This window comes from Solea senegalensis, linkage group LG6 (genome assembly GCF_019176455.1).
Source record: "Solea senegalensis isolate Sse05_10M linkage group LG6, IFAPA_SoseM_1, whole genome shotgun sequence".
Lineage (NCBI taxonomy): Eukaryota > Metazoa > Chordata > Actinopteri > Pleuronectiformes > Soleidae > Solea > Solea senegalensis.
Window position 1 is genome coordinate 26,472,315 of NC_058026.1, and position 23,163 is coordinate 26,495,477.

At 44.6% G+C, this 23,163-nt stretch overlaps 2 protein-coding genes across 5 annotated transcripts; both read right to left on the reverse strand.

The window, feature by feature from the left end:
* Positions 1-69: 69 nt before the first annotated feature.
* Positions 70-9,127, reverse strand: capn1b (calpain 1, (mu/I) large subunit b). 4 transcript variants are annotated; one of them, XM_044029056.1, is made up of 23 exons: positions 8,938-9,127; positions 8,435-8,457; positions 7,777-8,017; positions 7,477-7,546; positions 6,523-6,641; positions 5,393-5,526; positions 4,190-4,358; positions 3,596-3,679; positions 3,399-3,484; positions 3,246-3,320; positions 3,002-3,162; positions 2,485-2,654; positions 2,263-2,274; positions 1,971-2,182; positions 1,849-1,888; positions 1,716-1,781; positions 1,537-1,594; positions 1,367-1,431; positions 1,223-1,291; positions 1,067-1,145; positions 874-987; positions 481-539; positions 70-400 (listed from the first exon to the last, which is right to left on the reverse strand). In XM_044029056.1, the coding sequence occupies exons 3-23, from the start codon at positions 8,014-8,016 to the stop codon at positions 374-376; spliced, it is 2,109 nt and encodes a 702-aa protein (XP_043884991.1). In that variant the 5' UTR covers position 8,017; positions 8,435-8,457; positions 8,938-9,127; the 3' UTR covers positions 70-373. The 4 variants fall into 4 exon arrangements, with proteins under 4 accessions (XP_043884991.1, XP_043884989.1, XP_043884990.1 ...); XM_044029054.1 differs by having other exon boundaries at positions 7,777-8,040; XM_044029055.1 differs by lacking the exon at positions 8,435-8,457.
* A 469-nt stretch (positions 9,128-9,596) lies between these two features.
* LOC122771004 (calpain-2 catalytic subunit-like) lies at positions 9,597-22,937 on the reverse strand. The gene is made up of 21 exons (XM_044028261.1): positions 22,604-22,937; positions 20,344-20,413; positions 19,227-19,345; positions 18,286-18,419; positions 17,629-17,797; positions 14,391-14,474; positions 14,229-14,314; positions 14,084-14,149; positions 13,848-14,008; positions 13,025-13,194; positions 12,913-12,924; positions 12,621-12,832; positions 12,500-12,536; positions 12,173-12,238; positions 12,038-12,095; positions 11,864-11,928; positions 11,698-11,766; positions 11,544-11,622; positions 10,470-10,586; positions 9,895-9,953; positions 9,597-9,814 (listed from the first exon to the last, which is right to left on the reverse strand). The coding sequence occupies exons 1-21, from the start codon at positions 22,838-22,840 to the stop codon at positions 9,791-9,793; spliced, it is 2,094 nt and encodes a 697-aa protein (XP_043884196.1). The 5' UTR covers positions 22,841-22,937; the 3' UTR covers positions 9,597-9,790.
* Between the last annotated feature and the right edge of the window lie 226 nt (positions 22,938-23,163).

Here is a 23,163-nt window from a genome sequence, read left to right on the forward strand (position 1 = left end):
TCTGTGTCAGTCTTCCCTCACAAAAGGTCAGTGTGTGTGTGTGTGTTCAGTTCAAAAACACAAACTCAGTTTTGTCTCCTTTAAAGTGTAAATGTTTATTGTTACCATGATTTTTAGCAGAGTTAGTTTAACACATCTTCACCTAACAAACAAAATGAAACCCTGAGATCTGTCTCATCCATCAATCAATCAGTCAATCAATCAATCAATAAATAAAAGCATAGGCCATAATGTGTGTATGAGCTGTAGCGCCCTCTATCTGGGAGTAGATGCAGCAGCAGCAGAGTTAACAGTGTATAGTATAGTAACTGCAGCTCTGCTCTGATTGGTTGTTGCCATGGCGTTGTACTTCCTGTCTCGTCAGGAAGTGACTTCATCCACACATGGTCAATAGCAGCCACTGAGGAGACAGGGAGACATCAGTGGACCTGGACCTGGTTCTGATCTGATTCGAACCAGGTTCTGAAACAGTTTACATACCTCGGTGATGTTGACCTCGATTCTTCCTGTCCCGTCTTTGTTTAGCTCCTGGAAGACCTCTGTAAACATGGAGGCGCATTCATGAATATGAATGAGTGAGGGTGAATATTAATGAGCAAGGATGAATATGAATGAATGAGGGTGAATATTATGAGCGAGGATAAATATGAATGAGTGAGGGTGAATATTAATGAGCGAGAATGAATATGAATCAGTGAGGGTGAATATTAATATGTATGGATGAATATGAATGAGCGTCTGAACCAGGTGTGAATGAATGATTGATTTTTTGAATCATGTCAAACATTTTTAAACATAAAATATCAGACTGAGGTTTGGTCGTGAGTTGATGATGATGATGGTGATGATGTCATTCATGTGTTCATCACTCACTGAACATGACCTCCAGTTTGACCAGGCAGCAGGTAAAGTTGTCAAAGTCGATGATCTCGTTGTCGGCGTAGCGAGCAACCAGCGTCTGGAACAGCTTGTTGTTCAGTTTGAAGCCTGAGGGCAGAGACACACACGGGTCAAAGGTCACAAGTGACACACAGTCACCCGCTCGGGTTCACACGGTTAACGTTACCGCCATTTTCCAGCGCCAGACGCATCTCGTAGGAGCTCATACATCCAGATTTATCCAGGTCGAACTCTCTGAAGATTCCCTGAGAGAAGAAGAAACAGTCTGACCTTTGACCTGTGAGCTCTAATGCTCAGGTGAGCTCAGGTGCTTCTGACTCACCAACCACTTCCTGATCTTATTCCAGAGAATCTGGAACTCGAGCAGTCCAAGGCGAGCGCTGCCGTCCTTCTGGGGTGGAGTCAAGGTCAAAGGTCAAGTGAACAGGTGAAGAACATGAGGTTCTAGAGAAGCATGTGAGGATACGTCCATGAGGCCGATCATTGCTCTGCACGACTCCATACTGAACCCGTCTGTCTGCAGGTCTCTGTCTGCAGACAGGAGAAATCGTTGAATCATCATTCACACACGCGCACACACACACACACACACACACACACACACACACACACAGATGAAGAACTATCCGAACTCACGTTTGGAAACAACTCGGTTCAGGATGGTCCTGAGTTCTCGCACTGAGATCTCCATGTCCTGATGACAGATAAGATGACTCAGCAGGAAGAACGTCATAAAGAACCATCTCTTGTGATGACTCGGCAGAAAAACATAATTAATAACCATCTCTTGTGATGACTCAGCAGAAAAGACTCACGTCTCCAGACAGCTGAGCAAACATGGACCTGAAGGAATCGTCGATGTCGCTCTCTGAGATTTCCTCCTGCAGAGAAAAGGGGGTCAAAGGTCACATGTACACCTCACTACTGCCTGTTTGAATTAAGTTTTACCTCCAGGTCAAAGGTCGCCTCCACGTCGTCGTCCATCTCCCTGCACAGACACACACAGATTCACACACTGACCACACAGAACCTCCCTGTGGTTCTGAGCCGGCTCTGATCCACACACTCACCCGGTCTCCGCCTGTTTCTCCGTAAAAACCCTTAGGACGAAGTCGGCCTCCTTTGACGGCTCAAAGGTCGACGGAACGATCAGGTACTCGCCCGGCGGGAGGCGGATCCTGGCGCTCACCTCTCTTAGGTTGATGAAGGTCTCAGAGCGAGCGCAAGAGGAGCGACGCAGGAAGAAGTCCTTCTTCATGTGGATGCTGGGACCACCTCGGTACTGATGGACACATGGACTGTGAGGAGCTGAAGGTAAATAAAGGTGGACGGTGTTTATGAAGAGGGCGTGGCCAAACTCACCTCTTCAGGAAGCTGTGAACACCAGAGAAGAATAAGAAGAGTCACAACACTGTGAGAGCAGGCTGGTATACCATTACCATGGAGACTGAGAAGGTTACCATGGTGTGTGAGGGGGTTACTATGGAGAATGAGGGGGTTACCATGGTGTGGGAGGGGGTTACCATGGAGACTGATGTGTGTAAGATGGTTGTCAGGGAGTCATAACAGAACATCGTAACTGACCTCATAGACAGCGAAGCCGATGGTATGCGTGTCGTCTCCATGGCGACGGAAACGGCGTCGGTCTTTCTGCATCAGCGCCACCAGGAGGCTGCAGGCGGCCTCGTCGTCCTCAGGGTCGTCGTCCTCTTCCAGCAGAGAGATCTTATACTGAGGGTTGATCCAGAATGTGTCTGCACAGAGGCATTGTGGGAAATGAATTCAGGCTGTCGTCACCTGTCACCATCATCATCATGTCAGAGGTCAGAGGTTTTTTTGCATGTATCTGCACATGGGTTGACTATTGATAAGATAACAAATTGAACAAAAAAACTGTCTATGAAGTATGTATGTATATTATATACAACACACACTGGAGATGATATCCATGTATGGCATTCATGCAATTGTGTTAATTAGTTCTTTCTGTTTCAACTGTTTTGTTTTGTCTTTTTTTTTCTCACTACAGTTTTTTGAAAACTCAATAAAAAAGAAATAAATAAAACACATGTTATATTTGACCCCGCCCCCTTTTTCTCACTGGGGTGGTTCCTGCAGCCGCCTGCGGTGCTGCCCCGCCTCCAGGCGCCCTCAAACATCACGGTCGTCCAGAAGCTGATGGAGTCCTGACTGAGAGCGTCAGGAGTCAGGTTACAGATCTCCAACCTGGAGAACTGACGCAGGAACTCCTGGAACGACATCCTGACACCCACACACATACACACACACATCATCATCTTCATCATCTTCATCATCAGTGACCTCACTCTAGTCCTCAAACTCACCAGAACTCGCCATCCTCCATCTTACACATCATCTCGTCCTTCTCCGCTGAGTCCACGTCGTTCCACTCTGAGGAGCTGACACAGCGAAACGTGGTCACGCCCCCTCATCACAGCTCACCACACCCACAGCCACACCCCCTCATCACAGCTCACCTGTCGCTCCAGGCTCCGGTCCATTCCACCTGACCCCACGGGTTCCTGATCCGGATCAGACGCTCCTGGCGCCCGTGGTACTCCACCTGCTCAGAAGACACGCGTCATGGGTCAAACACAGAGATGGTGTTTGACCCATTTTTTGACCCATCAACCCGCAGTCACCGTCAGGGGTGATGGACAGGGACGGAGCTCACCTGTCTGAGTCCAGTCACAGAGTAGGCGTGGCCTTTCACCAGCTTCTTGAAAGTCACTGCCTCCATGTCGAAGGCGCTGCTGATCTGAGGATGAAGGACACAGACAGGACCATCAGCTGACCTGAGGACATAAGGTCTCTGACCATTGGTTAAGGCAGTAAACTAGTGACCTAAGGTCTCTGACCATTGATTAAGGCAGTAATCTAGTGACCTAAGGTCTCTGACTGCTGGTTAAGGCAGTAAACTAGTGACCTATGGTCTCTGACCATTGGTTAAGGCAGTAATCTAGTGACCTAAGGTCTCTGACTACTGGTTAAGGCAGGTGACCTGGTCTCTGACCATTGGTTAAGGCAGTAATCTAGTGACCTAAGGTCTCTGACTACTGGTTAAGGCAGTTAACTAGTGACTGCAGGTCTCTGGCCACTGGTTAAGGCAGTAAACTAGTGACCTAATGTCTCTGGCTGCTGGTTAAGGCAGTAAACGTGTGACCTAATGTCTCTGACCACTGATTAAGGCAGTAAACTAGTGACCTAAGGTCTCTGACAGCTGGTTAAGGCAGTAAACTAGTGACCTAAGGTCTGTGATGTTACTGACATCTATGGAGCAGCCCAGCAGTGATCCTCTGTCCAGAGCTTTGCTGATGATTCGATGAAGATCTTTGGGCGCGTTCTTCAGCTCGTACATCTCAGCCACGCCCCCTGTGAAATCCTCGAAGCCTTCAGTGGTGCTGCCGCCGGACAAGGCCTCGTATGAACCGTTCAACCTCAGGAGACACAGGAAACAGCCAGTCAACAACTACCAACAACCATTCTGTCCTCCACCTCTCCAATGTCCCCCATTTTCCTTTCACCCCAACCGGTCAAGGCAGATGACCGCACATCTCTGAGCCTGGTTCTGTCAGAGATTTCTTCCTGTTAAGAGGGAGCTTTTTCTTTCCACTGATGCCTAGTGTTTGCTCATTGTGTGAACTGTTGGGGTTCTCTGCTCTCCTTGATGTTGTCTATGTACAGAGACCTGAGATAATGTATGTTATGATTTGGCACTATACAAATTAAATTGAATTGAATTGAACCAGTTTATTAACCAGTGGTCATAACATAGTCATAATCACTGTTTAACCAGTGGTCATAACATGGTCATAACCACTGTTTAACCAGTGGACATAACATGGAGATAACCACTGTTTAACCAGTGGTCATTACATGGAGATAACCACTGTTTAACCAGTGGACATTACATGGGGATAACCACTGTTTAACCATTGGTCATAACATGGTCATAACCACTGTTTAACCAATGGTCACAAAATGGTCATAACCACTGTTTAACCAGTGGCCATAACATGGTCATAACCACTGTTTAACCAGTGGACATAACATGGAGATAACCACTGTTTAACCAGTGGTCATAACATGGTCACAACCACTGTTTAACCAGTGGTCATTACATGGAGATAACCACTGTTTAACCAGTGGTCATAACATGGTCATAACCACTGTTTAACCAGTGGTCATAACATGGTCATAACCACTGTTTAACCAGTGGTCATTACATGGAGATAACCACTGTTTAACCAGTGGTCATAACATGGTCACAACCACTGTTTAACCAGTGGTCATTACATGGAGATAACCACTGTTTAACCAGTGGTCATTACATGGAGATAACCACTGTTTAACCAGTGGTCATAACATGGTCATAACCACTGTTTAACCAGTGGTCATAACATGGTCATAACCACTGTTTAACCAGTGGTCATAACATGGTCATAACCAGTGGTCTGAGCCTCAGTTTTACTTAGCATAGGCCTTCTCCAGCAGAGCGCTCCAGAACTCGCTGCCTTCAGCTGAGTGGACAAACATCAGCTCTCCGTCTTTGACCGGCAGACGGTCGTCCACCACTACGTCCACCCACTCACCGAACTGCCAGAACTACGGAGACAAAGACAGAGGACAAAGACAAAAGGACAAAGACGGAGGGATAAAGACAGAAGGACACAGAGGGACAAAGACGGAGGGATAAAGACAGAAGGACACAGAGGGACAAAGACAGAAGGACACAGAGGGATAAAGACAGAAGGACACAGATGGATAAAGACAGAGGGACAACACTTTTAAATGCTGTGTTGTTTGGTTCAGTGACCTCTGACCTCTCTTCTAACTTGATTAATGGCCCTTTCTCAATATCCATACTTGTCCATACTTATAAATAAATATTTTTCTGTGTCCTGGACCACAGTTTGAAGAATTCAAACATGTGGTTTGTGTATTAAGATCTGACGTATTTATAGTTTGGCAGCGACATTGACGGAGGTGATAAGCTCCGCCTCAGCCTGATGAAATAATTACGTCTCTGTCATTATTGTTATTTACATGCTTGATGTGATCCATAGATTTGTTGTTGAGGTGTTATTTTGTTTAAAATGTAAATGTTTTGACCTGACAGTTTGAAAGTGTGTATATTATTGTTTTGTTTATTTTAACTTTGAATTTTATATTTATATTAAAGTCACACGGTCATTGTATATGTATTTAAATATAATATGTACATATATATATACAGTATACTACTCTACACTGCTGTAATATACTGTATCTATTTTCCACATGGTGCTGTATATTTTAATAAAAATAAATTAATAAATGAAGTAAAATACTTAAAATGTGAAAATAATAACTATATTTATGCATTTATTAAAAGTATTTCAAATGTTAATTTATCAACACTGTAGGTGGCGGTAATGAGGCTTCAGCACTTGGTGCCACCCGCAACTCAAACAGTAGAACAAGGAAGTAGCTGCTGTTCCAACTGAAGAATCATACTTGTGTATTGTACTTGGCAAGTATGTACTCTCGTACTTCTCAAGTATGCAAGTACATACTTGCATACTGAAGGGCCAAAGTCTCTGTGAGTGGGCGGAGTCTGACCTGGAAGTGAAAGATGCCAGCATACTGCAGGTCAAAGCTCTGACCGTGAGGAACCACTCTGTGCAGCAGACGCTCGTTGAGAGTGAGCGAGCCGATGGCAGCGAGCAGCCAACAGTCACCTGAGAAACAAGCAGAGTCAGCTGATGTTCAGACTGCTCCCTGTCTCTCTCTCTCCCTCCCCGTCTCTCTCTCCATCTCTTTCTGTCTCTCTCTTCCTCTGTCTCTGTGTAAATCTGTCTCTCTCTCTTCCTGTCTCTCTCTCCCTCTGTCTCTCTCTCTTTTCATTTCCAGTAAATGTCAGACTGTTAGCGACAGTCAGCTGACAATCAGCTGACTCCATTATCAGCCTGATGGTCTGTGGGGACACGCTAATGCTAAGCTAAACACTAACATTAAGCTTTTAAAATTTTAAAATTAAAATTTCACTCAGACACTAATGCTATGCTAAAAGCTAAAATCAACAACAACACTTCCTGTTTTCATCCATTAGCCGATCAATAATCTGATCAATACTGAGTGACTGAGTGTGTGTGTGTGTGTGTGAGTGTGTGTGAGTGAGTGAGCAAGTTAGTGTGTGTGTGTAAGTGAGTGAGTGAGTGATGTCTTCAGCTGACTCCTCGCTGCTCTCTGATTGGATGTAAGTGTGTGTGTGTGTGTGTGTGTCCGGTAGGTGGAGCCATAGCAGAAACAAACAAATGAAGCCCCACCCACAGGAAACAGTGTGTGGGTGGGGTGAGGACATTCCCGTGTAACAGCACACACACACACACACTGGCACACAGAGACAAGTCAGAACATGACTCAGCAGTGAGTCATGTTCTGACTGTGTGTGTGTGTGTGTGTGTGTGATTTACAGGGACCTCCCCCTCGACAGCTGTTGCCAGGAGACCTGTTCACATCAGTGTTGTTGCTGTGTGATGCTAACCATGCTCAAAATGATGCCAACACACTCACCCAGAGCTCCCTGGCAGATGTCAGTCCTGGTGGCTCCGCCCACAATAAACTGAGGCTCCTCTGTCAGCTCCTGAAACAGCCAATCAAAATCCACATCTGTATGACACACACACACACACACGGACGTTCACAGACGTCATCTATTAGCTATCAATCACACTCTAAATGTGAAGATGATTGACACAGTGATGCCACGCCCCCTGGTGGCTGTTCAATATAAATCCCTAAAACCAGTTTATGACATGCTGAGTAGTTTGGAGCAGGTTCTGGTTTAGGACCAGGTTCTGGTTTAGTTCTTACTGATGGTCTCTTCCACTCCATCCCTCTGGTCTTGGCAGTGAAGGGTCCCAGTTCCTTGAAGCCCAGCGACTGTGGTTCTGCAGGGAACATCGGGTCCTCGAACAGTGACCCGGACTGCAGACATTCTTCCCTCAGGGCCTGGAAGTCCTGGTTCAGATAGTGGACTGCATGCTGGACCGAGCCCAGACCTCCAGCCTTCAGCCGGTTCTTCTGGATACGAGCAGACACGCCCCCAAACATCCTGAACCACAACACACCAGCAAACTGGATCAGGAGAAGACCAGAGGATCAGGTTCTGATGAGGGTCCGATCACACCGAATGCAGATTACTCATTTGACGAGAAAGCTGATCGTCACAGATACGTTAGAAAACACCTGAGTCATGACATTAGCGTTAGCATTATCTCTGGTTAAGAGTTACTGTCAAAGTGAGCCGATAACGTGCGACGAATCAAAGAAACCGAAAACCTGCTAAACCATTCTGTCAACTGTTGATTCTAATGATTCTAATGATTCACTTTCACCCAAAATAACGAGACTGAAAATAAACTGAGTCAAGTCAGAACTGCGTTTCAGACAAATCCCTGCATTCAGTGTGAAGGTACTTTTGTAATCACATTACAGATGATAATTAGATTACAGATGATAATCAGATTACCTGGTTTTGATGAACGTGTTAAACTGTGAACAACAAACATTTTTAATAAGCAACAAAATATTTTTTAATTTTTCCTCTAAAATTTGTACAAAATTACATTACATTACATTACATTACATGTCATTTAGCAGACGCTTTTATCCAAAGCGACTTACAAAAGTGCATTTAAACATTTGGGTACAAATAAGAGCTAGAAGTAAGTAAGAGAAACCGATTGTTGTCTGGTCTGAGGTTCTGGTTCTGGAGTCTGATCTGATACTGATCATATTATATTATATATATATATATATATATATATATATATATATACACATATATAGCTAAATATATATATATATATATATGTATATATATATATATATATACATATATACATATATATATATATATATATATACATATATTGTGACCACATATAGGTATAATCTGATTGTTACACATAAATACAGACCAGACTGGATCAGATCGGACCGGACCGGAACGGAACAGAAACATGTACTCACCTTGTGTCTCAGTCTTCTGATATTACTGTAGCCCTGTGTAGTACAGTGCAGTACTACACTAAAAGTAACAGTACTACAGTAACAGTAACAGTACTACAGTAGCAGTACTACAGTAACAGTACTACAGCGCGTGCTGAGGTGATGGATGCTGTTGTGGATGTTGTGCTGCTGCCGCACCAAGCCCCGCTCGTCGGGAGGGGCGGGGCTACGTCATCGTCTGCGCAGCATGGGAGAATGGACTTTTTTTTTTAAATAAACTTTATTGAAAAAAACGTTCATGAACAATGAATGAAACATAAACGGAGCATTTTAATGCTGCTTCAGTTTAAATGTGTTTAATAAACTTTAAGTTGTGTAAAATATTATTTGTATTTTAATGAGCAGGTTCTGAGAGTCAAGATATTCATAATAATATTAATAATAAAGATAATGATAATAAAAAACTGTGTTTCACTGCTTAATCAGATGTTGAAGAAAATAAAATATAATTAATTTCTGTAAAATAAATAAATATTAATCGTTTTTTTATCTTCAATAAAGACTTGAACCTTTAATGAGCTCAAAACTATCGTTCTTAAGACTTTGCTTTTTAAGCTAAGCTCGTCTAGGCTAAGAAAACCAGGCTAGGCTTAACTTGAAAACAACAGAAGCACGAGACGTTGTTGTCTATGACTTTATTGAGTAAACAGTGTTTAGATTGTAGATTATAGATTATAGATGTGTGAACACGAGCGGATATGAAAGATGTGACCTCTGTAAACTGAAATATGACGTGAAGCTGGAGCTGCAGGAGCCTCAGGAGCGTCCTGGTCCTGATCAGGAGAGTCCTGGTTCAGATCAGGAGAGTCCTGGTTCAGATCATGGAGAAGTTTAACCACTGCAAAGAGAAAATAAACAAAGATGTTTCTCTGTTTCTTTGTTTCAGCCCCAAACACAGACTCGCAGGTGTTTTTTCACCTGGTTGAAGTTGAGCTCGATGGATCCACTGCTGTCAGCGTCCAGTTTCCTGAAGACTTCTGCAGAGGACACATGAGGCAGACATTTTAGATCCACACCTGGATCTGGATCCAGACCTGGACTCACCTGAGGAACACTTGTTGTTTGTTTGTTTGTTTTTCATCTCATTAAGGTTAATTTTTAAAGGTTTGAAGGAGTTCTATTAGCTGTAGCTATGTTAGCTTCATTAAACAGTTAAATCATTTATGAATTAGCCATGTAGCATCTGTTGAGCCAACAAGCTAGTTAGCATCCATGCTGTGTTTAAGATTGAAGATAAATGTTAATATTTACAGGTTTAGCTAAATTAAATAGTTAGCTCTATTATTAGCCATTAGCCTCTGTTAGCTGTTCTCATTAATCTGTTGTGTTAGCTGTTAGCCCTATTAGCTCTTAGCCATGTCAACCAAACTCTGTCAGCTGTTTTAGCTGCAGCTATGTTAGCTGTTTCAGCATGTGTATGTATTTATTTTTAATTCAGTTTTTAGGGTTTTTAGTGATTGATTGCTAAATAAATAAGTAAAGTGCTGACTCACTGAACATCATTTCCAGTCTCATCAAACATCCCACAAAGTTGTCAAAGTCGATGGTCATGTCGGGGTCAGAGTACCGCGCCACCAGCAGCTGATAGATGGCGTTATTGAGAGTGAAACCTGAGGAGGACGAGAACACAAGGGACAGAGACGTATGAACAACAACAACACCAACACAGCTGCTTCTGAACAGGAAGTAACATCCTCATCATCATCATAATCATCACTGACCGTGGAGAAAGTCCAGGCATAGCAGAAGGACAGACAGAAGACAAGAAAGGACGAAGACGTTAGCAGAGACACAGGAAATTTAGTCTTGCGTCTTTCATTGAAGACGTGAAGAAAACTTAGTTTGGAGCAAAGTCACTTAACTTTTTATATATTGTACATACACACGCATGTTTATATACATATATGTGTATATATATATATATATATATATATATATATGTATATATATATATATATATATATATATGTATATGTAGTCACAAACACATTTCTACTGTAACGCAGAGACACGGTAAGATAATGAAGTGAATTAACAAGTGTCTCCTGAACAACAGATGTTTCCTGAGGCCACAAGCACAGGGCGGGACTTTTAATGTGAGTTTGTGACTCACTCTGCAAACATCCACTGAGCTGCAGGACAAATATAATAAGAACAGAACTTCATAGATAAAGTTGCTGTCTCTCACCCTACCCTGCTCAAAATGTCCCCGGCTCTTCTACATTGCCTTGGGCCTGAGCAGCCACACCAGACATCAGCACCCCCTGAGGTCAAACAGAACTGTCACAGAAACTACAGCACAAACAGGAGGTGGTCCCAGTGAATTCAGCTGCTGTGATGTCACTCTGTGAGTCAGCGTGACCACACCCACACACAGTCACATGTTCACAGAGGAACCACAGAGAATGGACACATGACTGACGTCTGCGGTTCTGTCCGTTTGTCTGTATAGTGTCGGTTCTGTCTGTCCACATTTTAACAAACACTATCAGCAAGAGCAGACAGACAGGAAGCAGCTGAGGTCAGAGGTCTAGAAGCAGAAACAGGAAGTCACATGACAAAGTCACCTGCGTCTTTGAAGGCCACTCTCATCTCTGGTGTGCTCATGGTCCCAGAGTCGTCAGTGTCGTTCTTCTTGTAGATGGACTACAGACACAGAGGACACACGTGTTTGTACGCACACACACAGGTGCATTTACAGGTGAGGGGGCGGAGTCTCACCAGGTATCTCTGAACCTTCTTCCACAGTGTGGCAAACTCTCCAAGGCCTAGCTTCCCGTTTCCACTGCCCTGCTGCTGAGTTAAAGATCACTGATGTCTGTTCACCCTCTCACATGTTCACCCTCTCACCTGCTCACCTGCTGAGTGACCAGTGTTTAAAGGATACGTCCATCAGGTTGACCATGACTCTGCAGGTCTCCATACTGAAGCCGTCAGTTTTGATGTCGGTTCCTGTTGGGATCACAGGAAGTGAGAGGTTTCAGGCTCTCTGATTGGTTCCTCAGCTCTGTGACTCGTGGGTTCTTTTACATGTTTACATTGTGTCAACGCATGGACTCACGCTTAGCGACAATCTTGTTCATGATGCTTCTCAGCTCCACCGCAGAGATCTCCATGTCCTGAGAGGCAAACACAAGCTGAGGACACGCCCCCACAGACACGCCCCCACAAACACACATGAAAAAAGAAAACGTACGTTTCCAGCAAGTTTGCTGAAGAGACCTCGGAATCCTGCGTCCACGTCCTCATCAGAAACTGTTTCCTGAACCAAAACAACACAACTTTATTACACACAGCTTACACCTGCTGACTCAAATTTTACAAAACTGCTGACTCACAGCTTACAAACTGCTGACTCAGCTTACAAACTGCTTAAAAATTGCCGACTCACAGTTTACAGACTGCTGAAACTACAGATTCAGACCTTTAACACTGCTGACTCATCTTAAAATGGCTGATTGACAGATTAAAAACTGTCAATCAATCCATATAATTTATTATACGGATTGTATATTTCACTCACGTCCTCGAGCTCCGCCTCCACCGGGTCATCACAGGGTCTGACAGAAAACAGAGAAGCATTAACACACACACACACACACACACACACACACACACACACACACACACACACACACTCTTACTGCGTGTCCGTCTGCTTCTCAGAGAAGACTCGGATGCAGAAGTCTCCGTTGAGGTGAGGTTCAAAGGTCGAGGGGACGATGAGATATTCTCCAGGCGGCAGCTTGAAGCGAGTGCTGACCTCACGCAGGTTAATGAAGGTTTCTGACTTTGCCGTCTGAGCGTGGGTCAGGAAGTAGTTCTTATCCAGGTGAACCTCCCTCTGCCCGTGGAACTGAGGGAACATCAACTTATTTATGTACTGTCAGTGAGGCACTGACCTTTGACTTTTGACCTGAAGGTGCTGCTTCTCACCTGTTCTGGAACCTAAACAAAAAAAGCAAATACAAAGACATAAATATGTGTGTGTGTGTGAGTGTGTGCGTGAGTGTGTGCGTGTGTGTGAGATGACTCCGGCGCTCGTCACCTCGTAGATGGCGAACCCGACCGTGTGCATGTCCTCTCCCTGCTTCCTCAGCTTCCTGCGGTTCTTCTGGATCAGACCGACCACAAAGGAACAGCCCACCTCTCCATCATCAGGGTCATCGTCCTCCTCATTCAGCCTGATCACAAACTGAGGATTCATCCAGAACGTGTCTGCACACGCGTTACAAGTTAGTTTGTGACTGCGTCATGGAAACAGAACAGAATGTTTATTAATATAGTGTATTCACTGCACCTTATCTGTATATAATAATCTGCACAATATAATTGTATTTATAGCGCTCATATATATTCATATTTGGGTTTTTTTTTTATTTATACTTATTCATAGAACAAATCTACTTCTGTACATATATATTCATATTCTTGCACTTTCTGCTTGTTGCACTTCTGGTGAGATGCAAACCTCATTTTGTTACCCGAAACTTGTATTTGAGTAATGACAATAAAGTTGAATCTCCTCTCATCTCATGTCAACATGGTACAGGACTGTTGTGTACCATGTTGTGACACAACAGTCAGCTGATTGGGAAGAAAAACGGATTGACAGAAAAACGGTGGGTGGAAGTGAAGACAAACGTCCACAGTCTGTCCTTAAACAAAGACTGATTTTGTCTTTTTGGGACAAACTGAAGAAAAGAACTGAACTGAACTGAACTGAACTTTACTGTACTGAGCTGAACTGTACTGAACTGAGCTAAACTGAACTGTACTGACTGAACTGACTGTACTGAACTGAACTGAACTGAACTGAACTGAGCTGAGCTGAACTGAACTGAACTGAACACTTGAGCTTGAACACTCACATGGGTGGTTCCTGCAGCCACCGGCCGTGGAGCCCCGCCTCCAGGTGCCGTCGAACTTACTGACGCTCCAGTGTTTGACCGAGTCGTCATCGATGGCGTCGGGCGTTAGCGTGCACACCTCGACACGAGAGTAGTGACGCAGGAATTCGTTGAAAGACATCCTGCAGAGATAAGAGAAGAGAGGAGTTTTCAACGGTACCTCCTGAAATTACCTTTGACCTGGTGTCTGTGCCTACCAGAACTCTCCGTCCTCAGCATTGGCGTGTGGACAGTCTCCCTGCACGTAGTTCCACTCAGACGATCTGTGTGAAATCACGACAAAGAATTAGTGACATGTGATTGGATCAGAGGGGGTGTGGTCATGTGGTGTTCAGGTGTTACCCATCACTCCACGCTCCGGTCCACTCCACCTGACCCCACGGGTTCCTCACCCTCACCAGCTTCTCCTGCCGACCACGGAAGTTTACCTGGAAAAACAACATGTGGTCATCATCATCATCATCATCAGCCACCGTGATGTCATAATTAGGGGCGTGGGGTTACCTCCACAGCACCGGTCAACGAGTAGGCGTGGCCTTTCACCAGCTTCTGACGAGTAACAGCTTCAGAGTCTGCGGCGCTAGTGATCTACAAAGACAAAGAAATTAATCATCATCATCATCATCGCTGGAATCCTTCCCTGAGCTTGCTTGCCATGCTAACCCGACACTAGCACCGTCCCCAACAGGGACAACAAAGAACAACAAGCCGAAGCGGAGGCAAGGCAGACGGGGAGGGGCTACAGGAGAACCACAACAACCACAGACCCCCAGGATAGCATCTATGCCAGGTTCGACAGGCTGAACACAGACACACCCTCAAAAGCCCCCTGTGACCCCAGGGACTCTTCAGGTGACACACACACACAGGTCTTGAGGGCTCTGAAGAAGGTTAACCCCCACAAGGCAGTAGAACCCAGTGGAGTACCCCCCAGAGTTCTGATGCTGGTGTGTACACTGACATCTACAACCTGTCACTGTCCCAGGCAGTAGTTCCACACATTTTCAAATCCTCCACCATCATACCAGTCCACAAAAGACCAGACACGTCCACTCTTAATGACTTCAGACCAGTGGCACTCACACCAGTTTCCACCAACTCTGTGGGAGCTAGCCTCCACCAGCTCTGCGGCAGCTAGTTTTCACCAGCTCTGCAGCAGCTAGCCTCCACCAGCCTTACAGCAGCTAGCGTCCACCAGCTCTGTGGCAGCGAGCCTCCACCAGTTCTGCGGCAGCTAGTTTCCACCAGTTCTGCGGCAGCTAGAAGTTATCATAGACTTCAGGAAGAAACCTCCCCCTCTACATACTTTACATCCATCAAAACTATATCCAAGATGGCAGCCAACCCAGTTCTTTGTGAGGTCTGAATGTGAGGTCTGTAGCAGCTAGTTTCCACCAGCCCTGCAGCAGCTGTTTCCACCAGCCCTGGAGCAGCTAGTTTCCAACAGCTCTGTGGGAGCTAGCCTCCACCAGCTCTGCGGCAGCTAGTTTCCACCAGCTCTGTGGCAGCTAGTTTCTACCAGCTCTGGAGCAGCTGGTTTCTTTTCTAGTTTCTGGAGCAGCTAGTTTCCACCAGCCCTGCAGCAGCTAGTTTCCACCAGCTCTGCGGCAGCTAGTTTCCACCAGCCCTGCGGCAGCTAGTTTCCACCAGCCCTGCGGCAGCTAGTTTCCACCAACTCTGTGGGAGCTAGCCTCCACCAGCCCACAGCAGCTACCTTCCACCAGCTCTGCAGCAGCTAGCCTCCACCAGCCTTACAGCAGCTAGCCTCCACCAGCCCAGCTCCTCCACCAGCTCTGCGGCAGCGAGCCTCCACCAGTCTTTCCCACCAGCCCTGCGGCAGCTGGGTTCCACCAGCCCTGCGGCAGCTGGTTTCCACCAGCCCTCATAGCACCAGCTCTGCAGCTTTGGCAGCTGCCAGCAGCTAGTTTCCACCAGCCCTGCAGCAGCTAGTTTCCACCAGCAGGCAGCGAGCCACCACCAGCTCTGCAGCAGCTAGCCTCCACCAGCTCTGCGGCAGCTAGTTTCCACCAGCTCTGCAGCAGCTAGCCTCCACCAGCTCTGCAGCAGCTAGCCTCAGCTATTGTTTTTTCATCATGGCAAATGTAGTGCCTACTCTTCTGGCTCTTTTCTTTCTGCCTAATATCAGCGAACTTGGATTAGAAACAGTTGTCTTCCCATTGAACACGGAGAAGATTGCACTGTTTTTAATCATTACTTGTTTCCATTTTGCTTCACTTTGTTGTATTATTTAGTGCATATGACTGGTTGCTATCGCTTTATTCTTATCCTCCATGTCCTACTAGTTCAAGGAATAGACATATTTCTATCCAACCAGTACCTTTTTTTTTTGCTTTTACTGTCTGGTAACATTGAACTCAACCCTGGCCCATAAATAAACTGTCTGAGTACTCCAATTGATGTTAAATCCAGATCAGGGCTTAATGTTGTACACCTAAACGTTAGAAGTCTATAGCCAAAACCTGACCTAGTTAAAATCTGGGTTAAATCGACTGATACTGATATTATTGTCCTATCTGAAACTCTTCAATCATCTCTTTCCCTTAGCAGTCAATTTGAATCTCTTACTCTGAAGTTGGAGCTTCTAAATGGCCACTTCCTCACCATCGTAGGCTGCTATAGACCGCCCTCTGCTAGGAGTGAGACTTTATCCTCATTGAATAAACAGCTTTTGACTTTAGACTTCAGTGAGACTCCTCATATATATATTCAGATATTGCGATTTTTGCAAATGATATGAGCAATCATTGTGTTATAGCCACTATCAGACAAGCTAAGCTCCCAAAAGCAAGGCCACGTACTATTTTTAAACGTGATTATAAACATTTCTGTGAGCAGGTTTTTCATCATGATTATGAGGTCTAAAGTGCTAAAGTGGCCATCAGGCCCAGGAAATAGGGATACGTTGCTGTCATCGGTGATGTAGAGACTGGGGCCATGTTCATATGTAAACAGTGAAGGGGTTCAGTTCAATGTTAGTAAAGGTAATGTTTGCTATAAAATAACATAGCTAACAGTTAACGTTACGTCAGTGCAATTTTACAGAATAAATTAGACTTATTTTAAGATAAAACTACAATAAGTTACCTACAATAAGATCCTGCCGATTTTTTCGGTCGTCATGTCGTCTTCCTTTACAGTCACCCGTTTCGTTCCTCTGAACAAGATGAAACTCTCCATGATTGATCATCAGTATGGTTTTGAAGGCTAACGTTAAACTTCCAAGTGCAACACACGAAGAAGACAACAACTTCCGGTTCACACAAATCGGACAAATTAAATATCAAAATCTTTCCGTAGACCTGTTATTCAATTTCCTATTTTTGATCTGAGCAATAAACTGAAAGTACGAAAAATGATTTTGGAATTTCAATTGAATATGAAAATAATGAATGATACACGGATTTGTCATCATCAAAGGGACTGATGTGGAGAGGATCTGGGACAGCAGGTCACATCAGACCTGTCGCTCAATACCACAGCCACTGTGAAAAAACCTGCAATTCCACTTGCCCTTTACCCTTGTTTTTTGTATTTATATCCCACCTCTCTGTATAGTGTTTTATATTTTATATTAGTTGTACTTTTTTATTATACTGTTCTTTCCCGTTATGTTGACTCAGAGAACTCTGCACAAGAATTCCAAAGTGCCTGGTAAGTTTATGCACAAACGGCAAATAAAAAACCTTGAACCCATGGTCATCATCATCATCATCATACTCACGTCGATGGAGCAGCCCAGCAGCGCTCCGGCCTCCAGGGCTTTCTTGATGATGTGGAACAGGTTGGATGGAGGTTGCCTGAGGTCATAGTTCTCAGCGATGCCTCCAGTGAAATCCTCAAAGCCCTCGGTGGTGGAACCGCCAGACAAGGCCTCGTAGCAGCCATTGACTCTGCAGTGAGAACACAGAGGAACTGTTCACTGAAGGTAACGGACCAAACTCTAAAACTTTCTCTGAAACTGCAGATGTTAATGTCCTCACATTTCTATCAGAAACAAACTTTTTGAAGTCATACATCAAACCAGCAGGAGGCAGTGATGCACTGATAAAGCTCAAGAAAGAACCCAAAATACATTGAGTCGGGAGCAAGTGGACTTTTTCTTTTTTCTTATTTCACCTCTCATGATTGAGAATGTACACGTTTGTCCTTTCAACCCAACCAGCGGAGGCAGATGCTGCACATGTTTGAGTCTGGTTCTGGGTCTGTCACAGAATCGAATGGAATCGAATTCAAGAAAAGAAGAATTTTATGTTGTTGAAGTCAAGAAGTTTCTCTTGAAAAGAAATCGTGATTGACAAGAACGCTCATTAACTTTCACATTAGTCACATTAACTTTGTGGTTTTATTAATTTGTGGTCTTATTAATTGGTGGTCTTACTTGGCATAGGCCTTCTCCAGCAGAGCGGTCCAGAACTCCTTCCCTTCTGCTGAGTGGACAAACAACAGCTCATCATCTTTGACTGGAAGACGGTCGTCGATCACCACGTCCACCCACTCCCCGAACTGCCAGAACTAGAGATAGAGAATGGTCAGTTGGTTGTAATGTGCACCTTCACCAGCATATGTCACTATATGCCCCACACTGATGGAACAGCAGTTTGTGAACTGAGCCACAGTGGATGAACATGATCAAGACCACTATGAAGACCAGTAATTCTCCAGACTCTCTCTAGAACCTCTTCAGAACTTCTCCAGACTCTATCTAGAACCTTTTTTTTTTTTTTAGAACTTCTCCAGACTCTCTAGAACCTTTTTTAGAACTTCTCCAGACTCTCTGTGGAATGATTTAGAACTTCTCCACACTCTCTCTAGAACCTTTTAGAACCTCCAGACTCTCTGTGGAATCGTATTTAGAACTTCTCCAGACTCTCTGTAGAACCTTTTTTAGAACTTCTCCAGACTCTCTGTGGAATCGTATTTAGAACTTCTCCAGACTATCTGTAGAACCTTTTTTCAAACTTCTCAAGACTCTCTGTAGAACCTTTTTTAGAACTTCTCCTCCAGACTCTCTCTAGAGCCTTTTAGAACTTCTCCAGACTCTGTGGAACCTTTTTAGAACTCCAGACTCTCTGTAGAATCTTTTTTAGTACTTCTCCAGACTCTCTGTAGAACCTTTTTTTAAGAACTTCTCCAGACTCTCTCTAGAACCTTTTTAAGAACTTCTCCAGACTCTCTGTAGAACCTTTTTAGAACTTCCAGACTCTTAGAACTTCTCCAGACTCTCTCTAGAACCTTTTTTAGAACTTCTCCAGACACTTCTCAGAACAGTTCAAACTGCAACCGTACTGACACTGGGTTGACAGCTGTGACGTCTGGTACCTGGAAGTGGAATATTCCAGCGTAGTCGTCTCCAAAGCCTTGGTCCATGGGAACGACCCGGGCCATCACATACTCATTCAGGGTCAGAGAAGCGATGGCCGCCAACAACCAACAGTCACCTGAACACACAACACACCTGTGAGGTCAGTCATTTGGACATACAGGTGTGTGTGTGTGAGTGTGTCTCTCTCATGTTGTCCATCACAGGGACACAGAGACAAATCTAGGGTCCACAGTATATATGTATATATCTATATATATATATAGATATATACATATATATATATATATATATATATATATATATATATATATATATATATATATATATATCTATATATATATACATATATATATATACATATATATATGTACATATATATATAAATATATATATATATATGTTTGTTTTGCTGATGATATTAAAAAGTAAAAAGAGAAGATGCTGGTGTCTCATTGTGTTTGACTGTGTCTCTCACTGTGTCTCACTGTCTCTCACTGTGTCTCATTGTGTCTCACTCTGTGTCTCACTATCTCTCACTTTGTCTCACTGTCTCATACTGTGTCTCACTGTCCATCACAGGGACACAGAGACAAATCTAGGGTCTACAGTATATATGTATACTGTATATGTATGTCCTGTGATGGACAGTGAGACACAGTATGTATATATATATATGTTTATTTTGCTGATGATATTAAAAAGTAAAAAGAGAAGATGCTGGTGTCTCATTGTGTTTGACTGTGTCTCTCACTGTGTCTCATTGTGTCTCACTCTGTGTCTCACTATCTCTCACTTTGTCTCACTCTGTGTCTCACTGTCTCTCACTGTGTCTCTCGCTGTCTCTCACTGTGTCTCAGTGTCTCTCACTGTGTCTCACAATGTGTCTCACTGTCTCTCACTGTGTGTCTCACACTGTGTCTCTCACTGTGTCTCACACTGTCTCTCACTGTGTCTGAGAGACAGTGAGAGACAACTGTAGTTGTGTTGTAGTGTTGTAGTGTTGTTGTGTGGTTGTGTTGTAGTGTTGTTGTGTTGTTTACACAGATTAAAGGTTCATCACAGTCGGCCTTATTGTGCTGGCGTGCAAAGGATTCTGGGATATGGAGGACTCACCCAAAGCTCCCTGACAGATGTCAGTCCTGGTGGCTCCACCCACGATAAACTCAGGGTTGGAGACCAGTTCCTGATGGACAACAGAGACACGTGAGACAAACATGAAGACAACCGTGAACCCACTCACTCTGACACTCTGAGTACACAGAGACAATCTGGGATTTTAGCAGACGACACTTTTGTGTCATAAAACAAGACTGAAAAAAAAACAGTTTTTATCTTCACTGTTCATAATAAAGTCAGACAGACGTGAGGACACTGCTGCTGTGTGTGTGTGTGTGAGTGTACACAGAAAACTCATGCTAACTCTTTGTGTGTGTGTGTGAGAGTGTACACAGAAAACTCACGCTAATTCTGTGTGTGTGTGAGTGTACACAGAAAACTCACGCTAATTCTGTGTGTGTGTGTGCACACAGAAAACTCACACTAACTCTGTGTGTGTGTGTGTGTGCAGAAAACTCACGCTAACTCTCTGTGTGTGTGTGTGCAGAAAACTCACGCTAACTCTGTGTCTGTGTGTGTGTGTACAGAAAACTCTGCTAACTCTGTGTCTGTGTGTTGTGGTGAATTACACTCGTCACTCCCTTCTCTTCCTCTGTTCCACTTCCTGATTATGACTAAGACACAGTGACACATCAGCACGAGAACACACACACACACACACAGTGTATTACACATGCACACACACACTGTGTTTACACACACGCATACACACTGTATGCTGTTTAATTTTAATGTCCCTCCCTGCAGCAGATGTATGGAGGACTTTTAGTGCCATATTTTGAGAGTGAAGTTTCAAAGACAGTTGAGTTTTTTAAAACTGACACAGAATCAGCACTGACTGTGCTGTGAGTGCCACCTGCTGCTGAGAACCACACTTAGTGAAGGACTTTGGTGTGGAGTTAAAAAACAGACCAGGAAAATAAACAACTGCGTCATTATAAGTCTATGATCTCTGCGTCACACGATCACATCCTTATCTGTGTCACATGATCACATCTTTACCTGCGTCACATGATCACATCCTTATCTCACTGTTAGACTGACTTTTGTAAACCACTCTCTTTCCCACACCAAAGTCCAGAGAGAAAATCAGTGATTTTCAGGAGTTGTTGATCCACTGCTGCCTCCATCTCTGAGTTCAAATGTCCTTCAGTGACACAAAGCGACCACACGAGACAGCAGAGGACCAGCAGCTCCTCTGTCTCCGTCAGCTAAGTAAGTGTGTGAGTGTATTAATGAGTGTGTGAGTGAGGGAGTCTCTTAGTGAGTAAGTGAGTGTAAGTGAGTGAGTGAATGAGTGAGTGAGTGTGTGAATGAGTGAGTCTTTTTGTGAGTGAGAGAGAGTGTTTATGAGTGTGAGTGAATGAGTGTGTGAGTGAGTGAGTCTCTTAGTGAGTGAGTGAAAGAGTGAGAGTGTTTATGAGTGTGAGTGAATGAGTGAGTGTGTGAGTCTTAGTGAGTGAGTGAGTGTGTGATAGTGAGTGCGTGTGCGAATGAGTGAGTCGTAGTGAGTGAGTGTGTGAGTGTTAGTGAGTGAGTGTCTGAGTGAATGTGTGAGTGAGTGTGTGAATGAGTGAGTGAGTGTGTGAGTGTTAGTGAGTGAGTGAGTGTTGTGTGAGGGAGTGAGTGTTAGTGAGTGAGTGTGTTGATGAGTGTGTGAGTGAGTATCTTAGTGAGTGAGTGAGTGAGAGAGAGTGTTTATGAGTGTGAGTGAATGAGTGAGTGTGTGAGTCTTTTAGTGAGTGAGTGTGTGTTAGTGAGTGAGTGTATGATGGTTTAGTAAGTGTGTGAATGAGTGAGTGTTAGTGAGTGTGTGAGTGTCTGAGTGAGTGTGTGAATGAATGTGTGAATGAGTGAGTGTTAGAGTGAGTGAGTGTGTGAGTGTGTTAGTGAGTGAGTGAATGAATGAATGAGTGAGTGAGTGTGTGAGTGAGTGTTTTAGTGAGTGAGTGAGTGAGTGAGTGAGTGAGTGAGTGAGTGTGTGTGTGTGTGTGTGTGTGTGTGTGTGAGTGAGTGAGTGAGTGAGTGAACAGTCACTGTTTCAGTAAACTGTGAACAGACTTGTCTTGTTTGTGGCACTAATAATCCTCCATACAACCTCAGGTATTTGCAAACACCCCCCTCCCTCCCAAAAACCCACAGCCACCCCGCCCCTCTAACCCCACCCACTCAGCTAAACTCACACACCCATCCTCGACTAGAATCCAGAACAGAGTCAGGCCCGCCTTCTGGTCCGGGTCCAGGTCCCGGTTCTTACCGTGGGTCTTTTCCAGGTGACTCCCCGGGTCTTGGAGGAGCCGCGGCCCAGCTCTTTGAAGCCCAGAGCCTCAGGCGCGGCGGGGAAGGCCGGGTCGCTGAAGAGTCTTCCTGCGGAGAGACACTGAGCCCGCAGAGCCGCGAAGTCCTGGTTCAGGAACCGGACCGCTTTGGCGTTGGTGCCGAAGCCCGCGGCCATGGCCCGCTTCTTCGCCAGAGTGGACGCGACGCCGGACATGGTGACGATGATGATGAAAAACCGAGAGAGACAAAGTTTTCTGACAGAAGTTTTTCTGAATCAGAGCGAGACCTCCGCCCAAGAGAGGAGGAGGGGGAGGGAGGAGCTTCTCTCTCTCTTTCTCTCGCTCTCTCTCTCTCTTCCTCTCAAATCAAATCAAATCAAAAAGGTCTTTATCGTCATGGTAACGTACATCTTACATTGCCAAAGCATATTTATCAACATTGTTCATACACTCCTAAATACAGAGAGTAGCTGCTCTTCTGTCCCTCAGTCTCTCTGTCTCTCTGTCTGTCTGTCTCTCTCTTCTGTCCCTCAGTCTC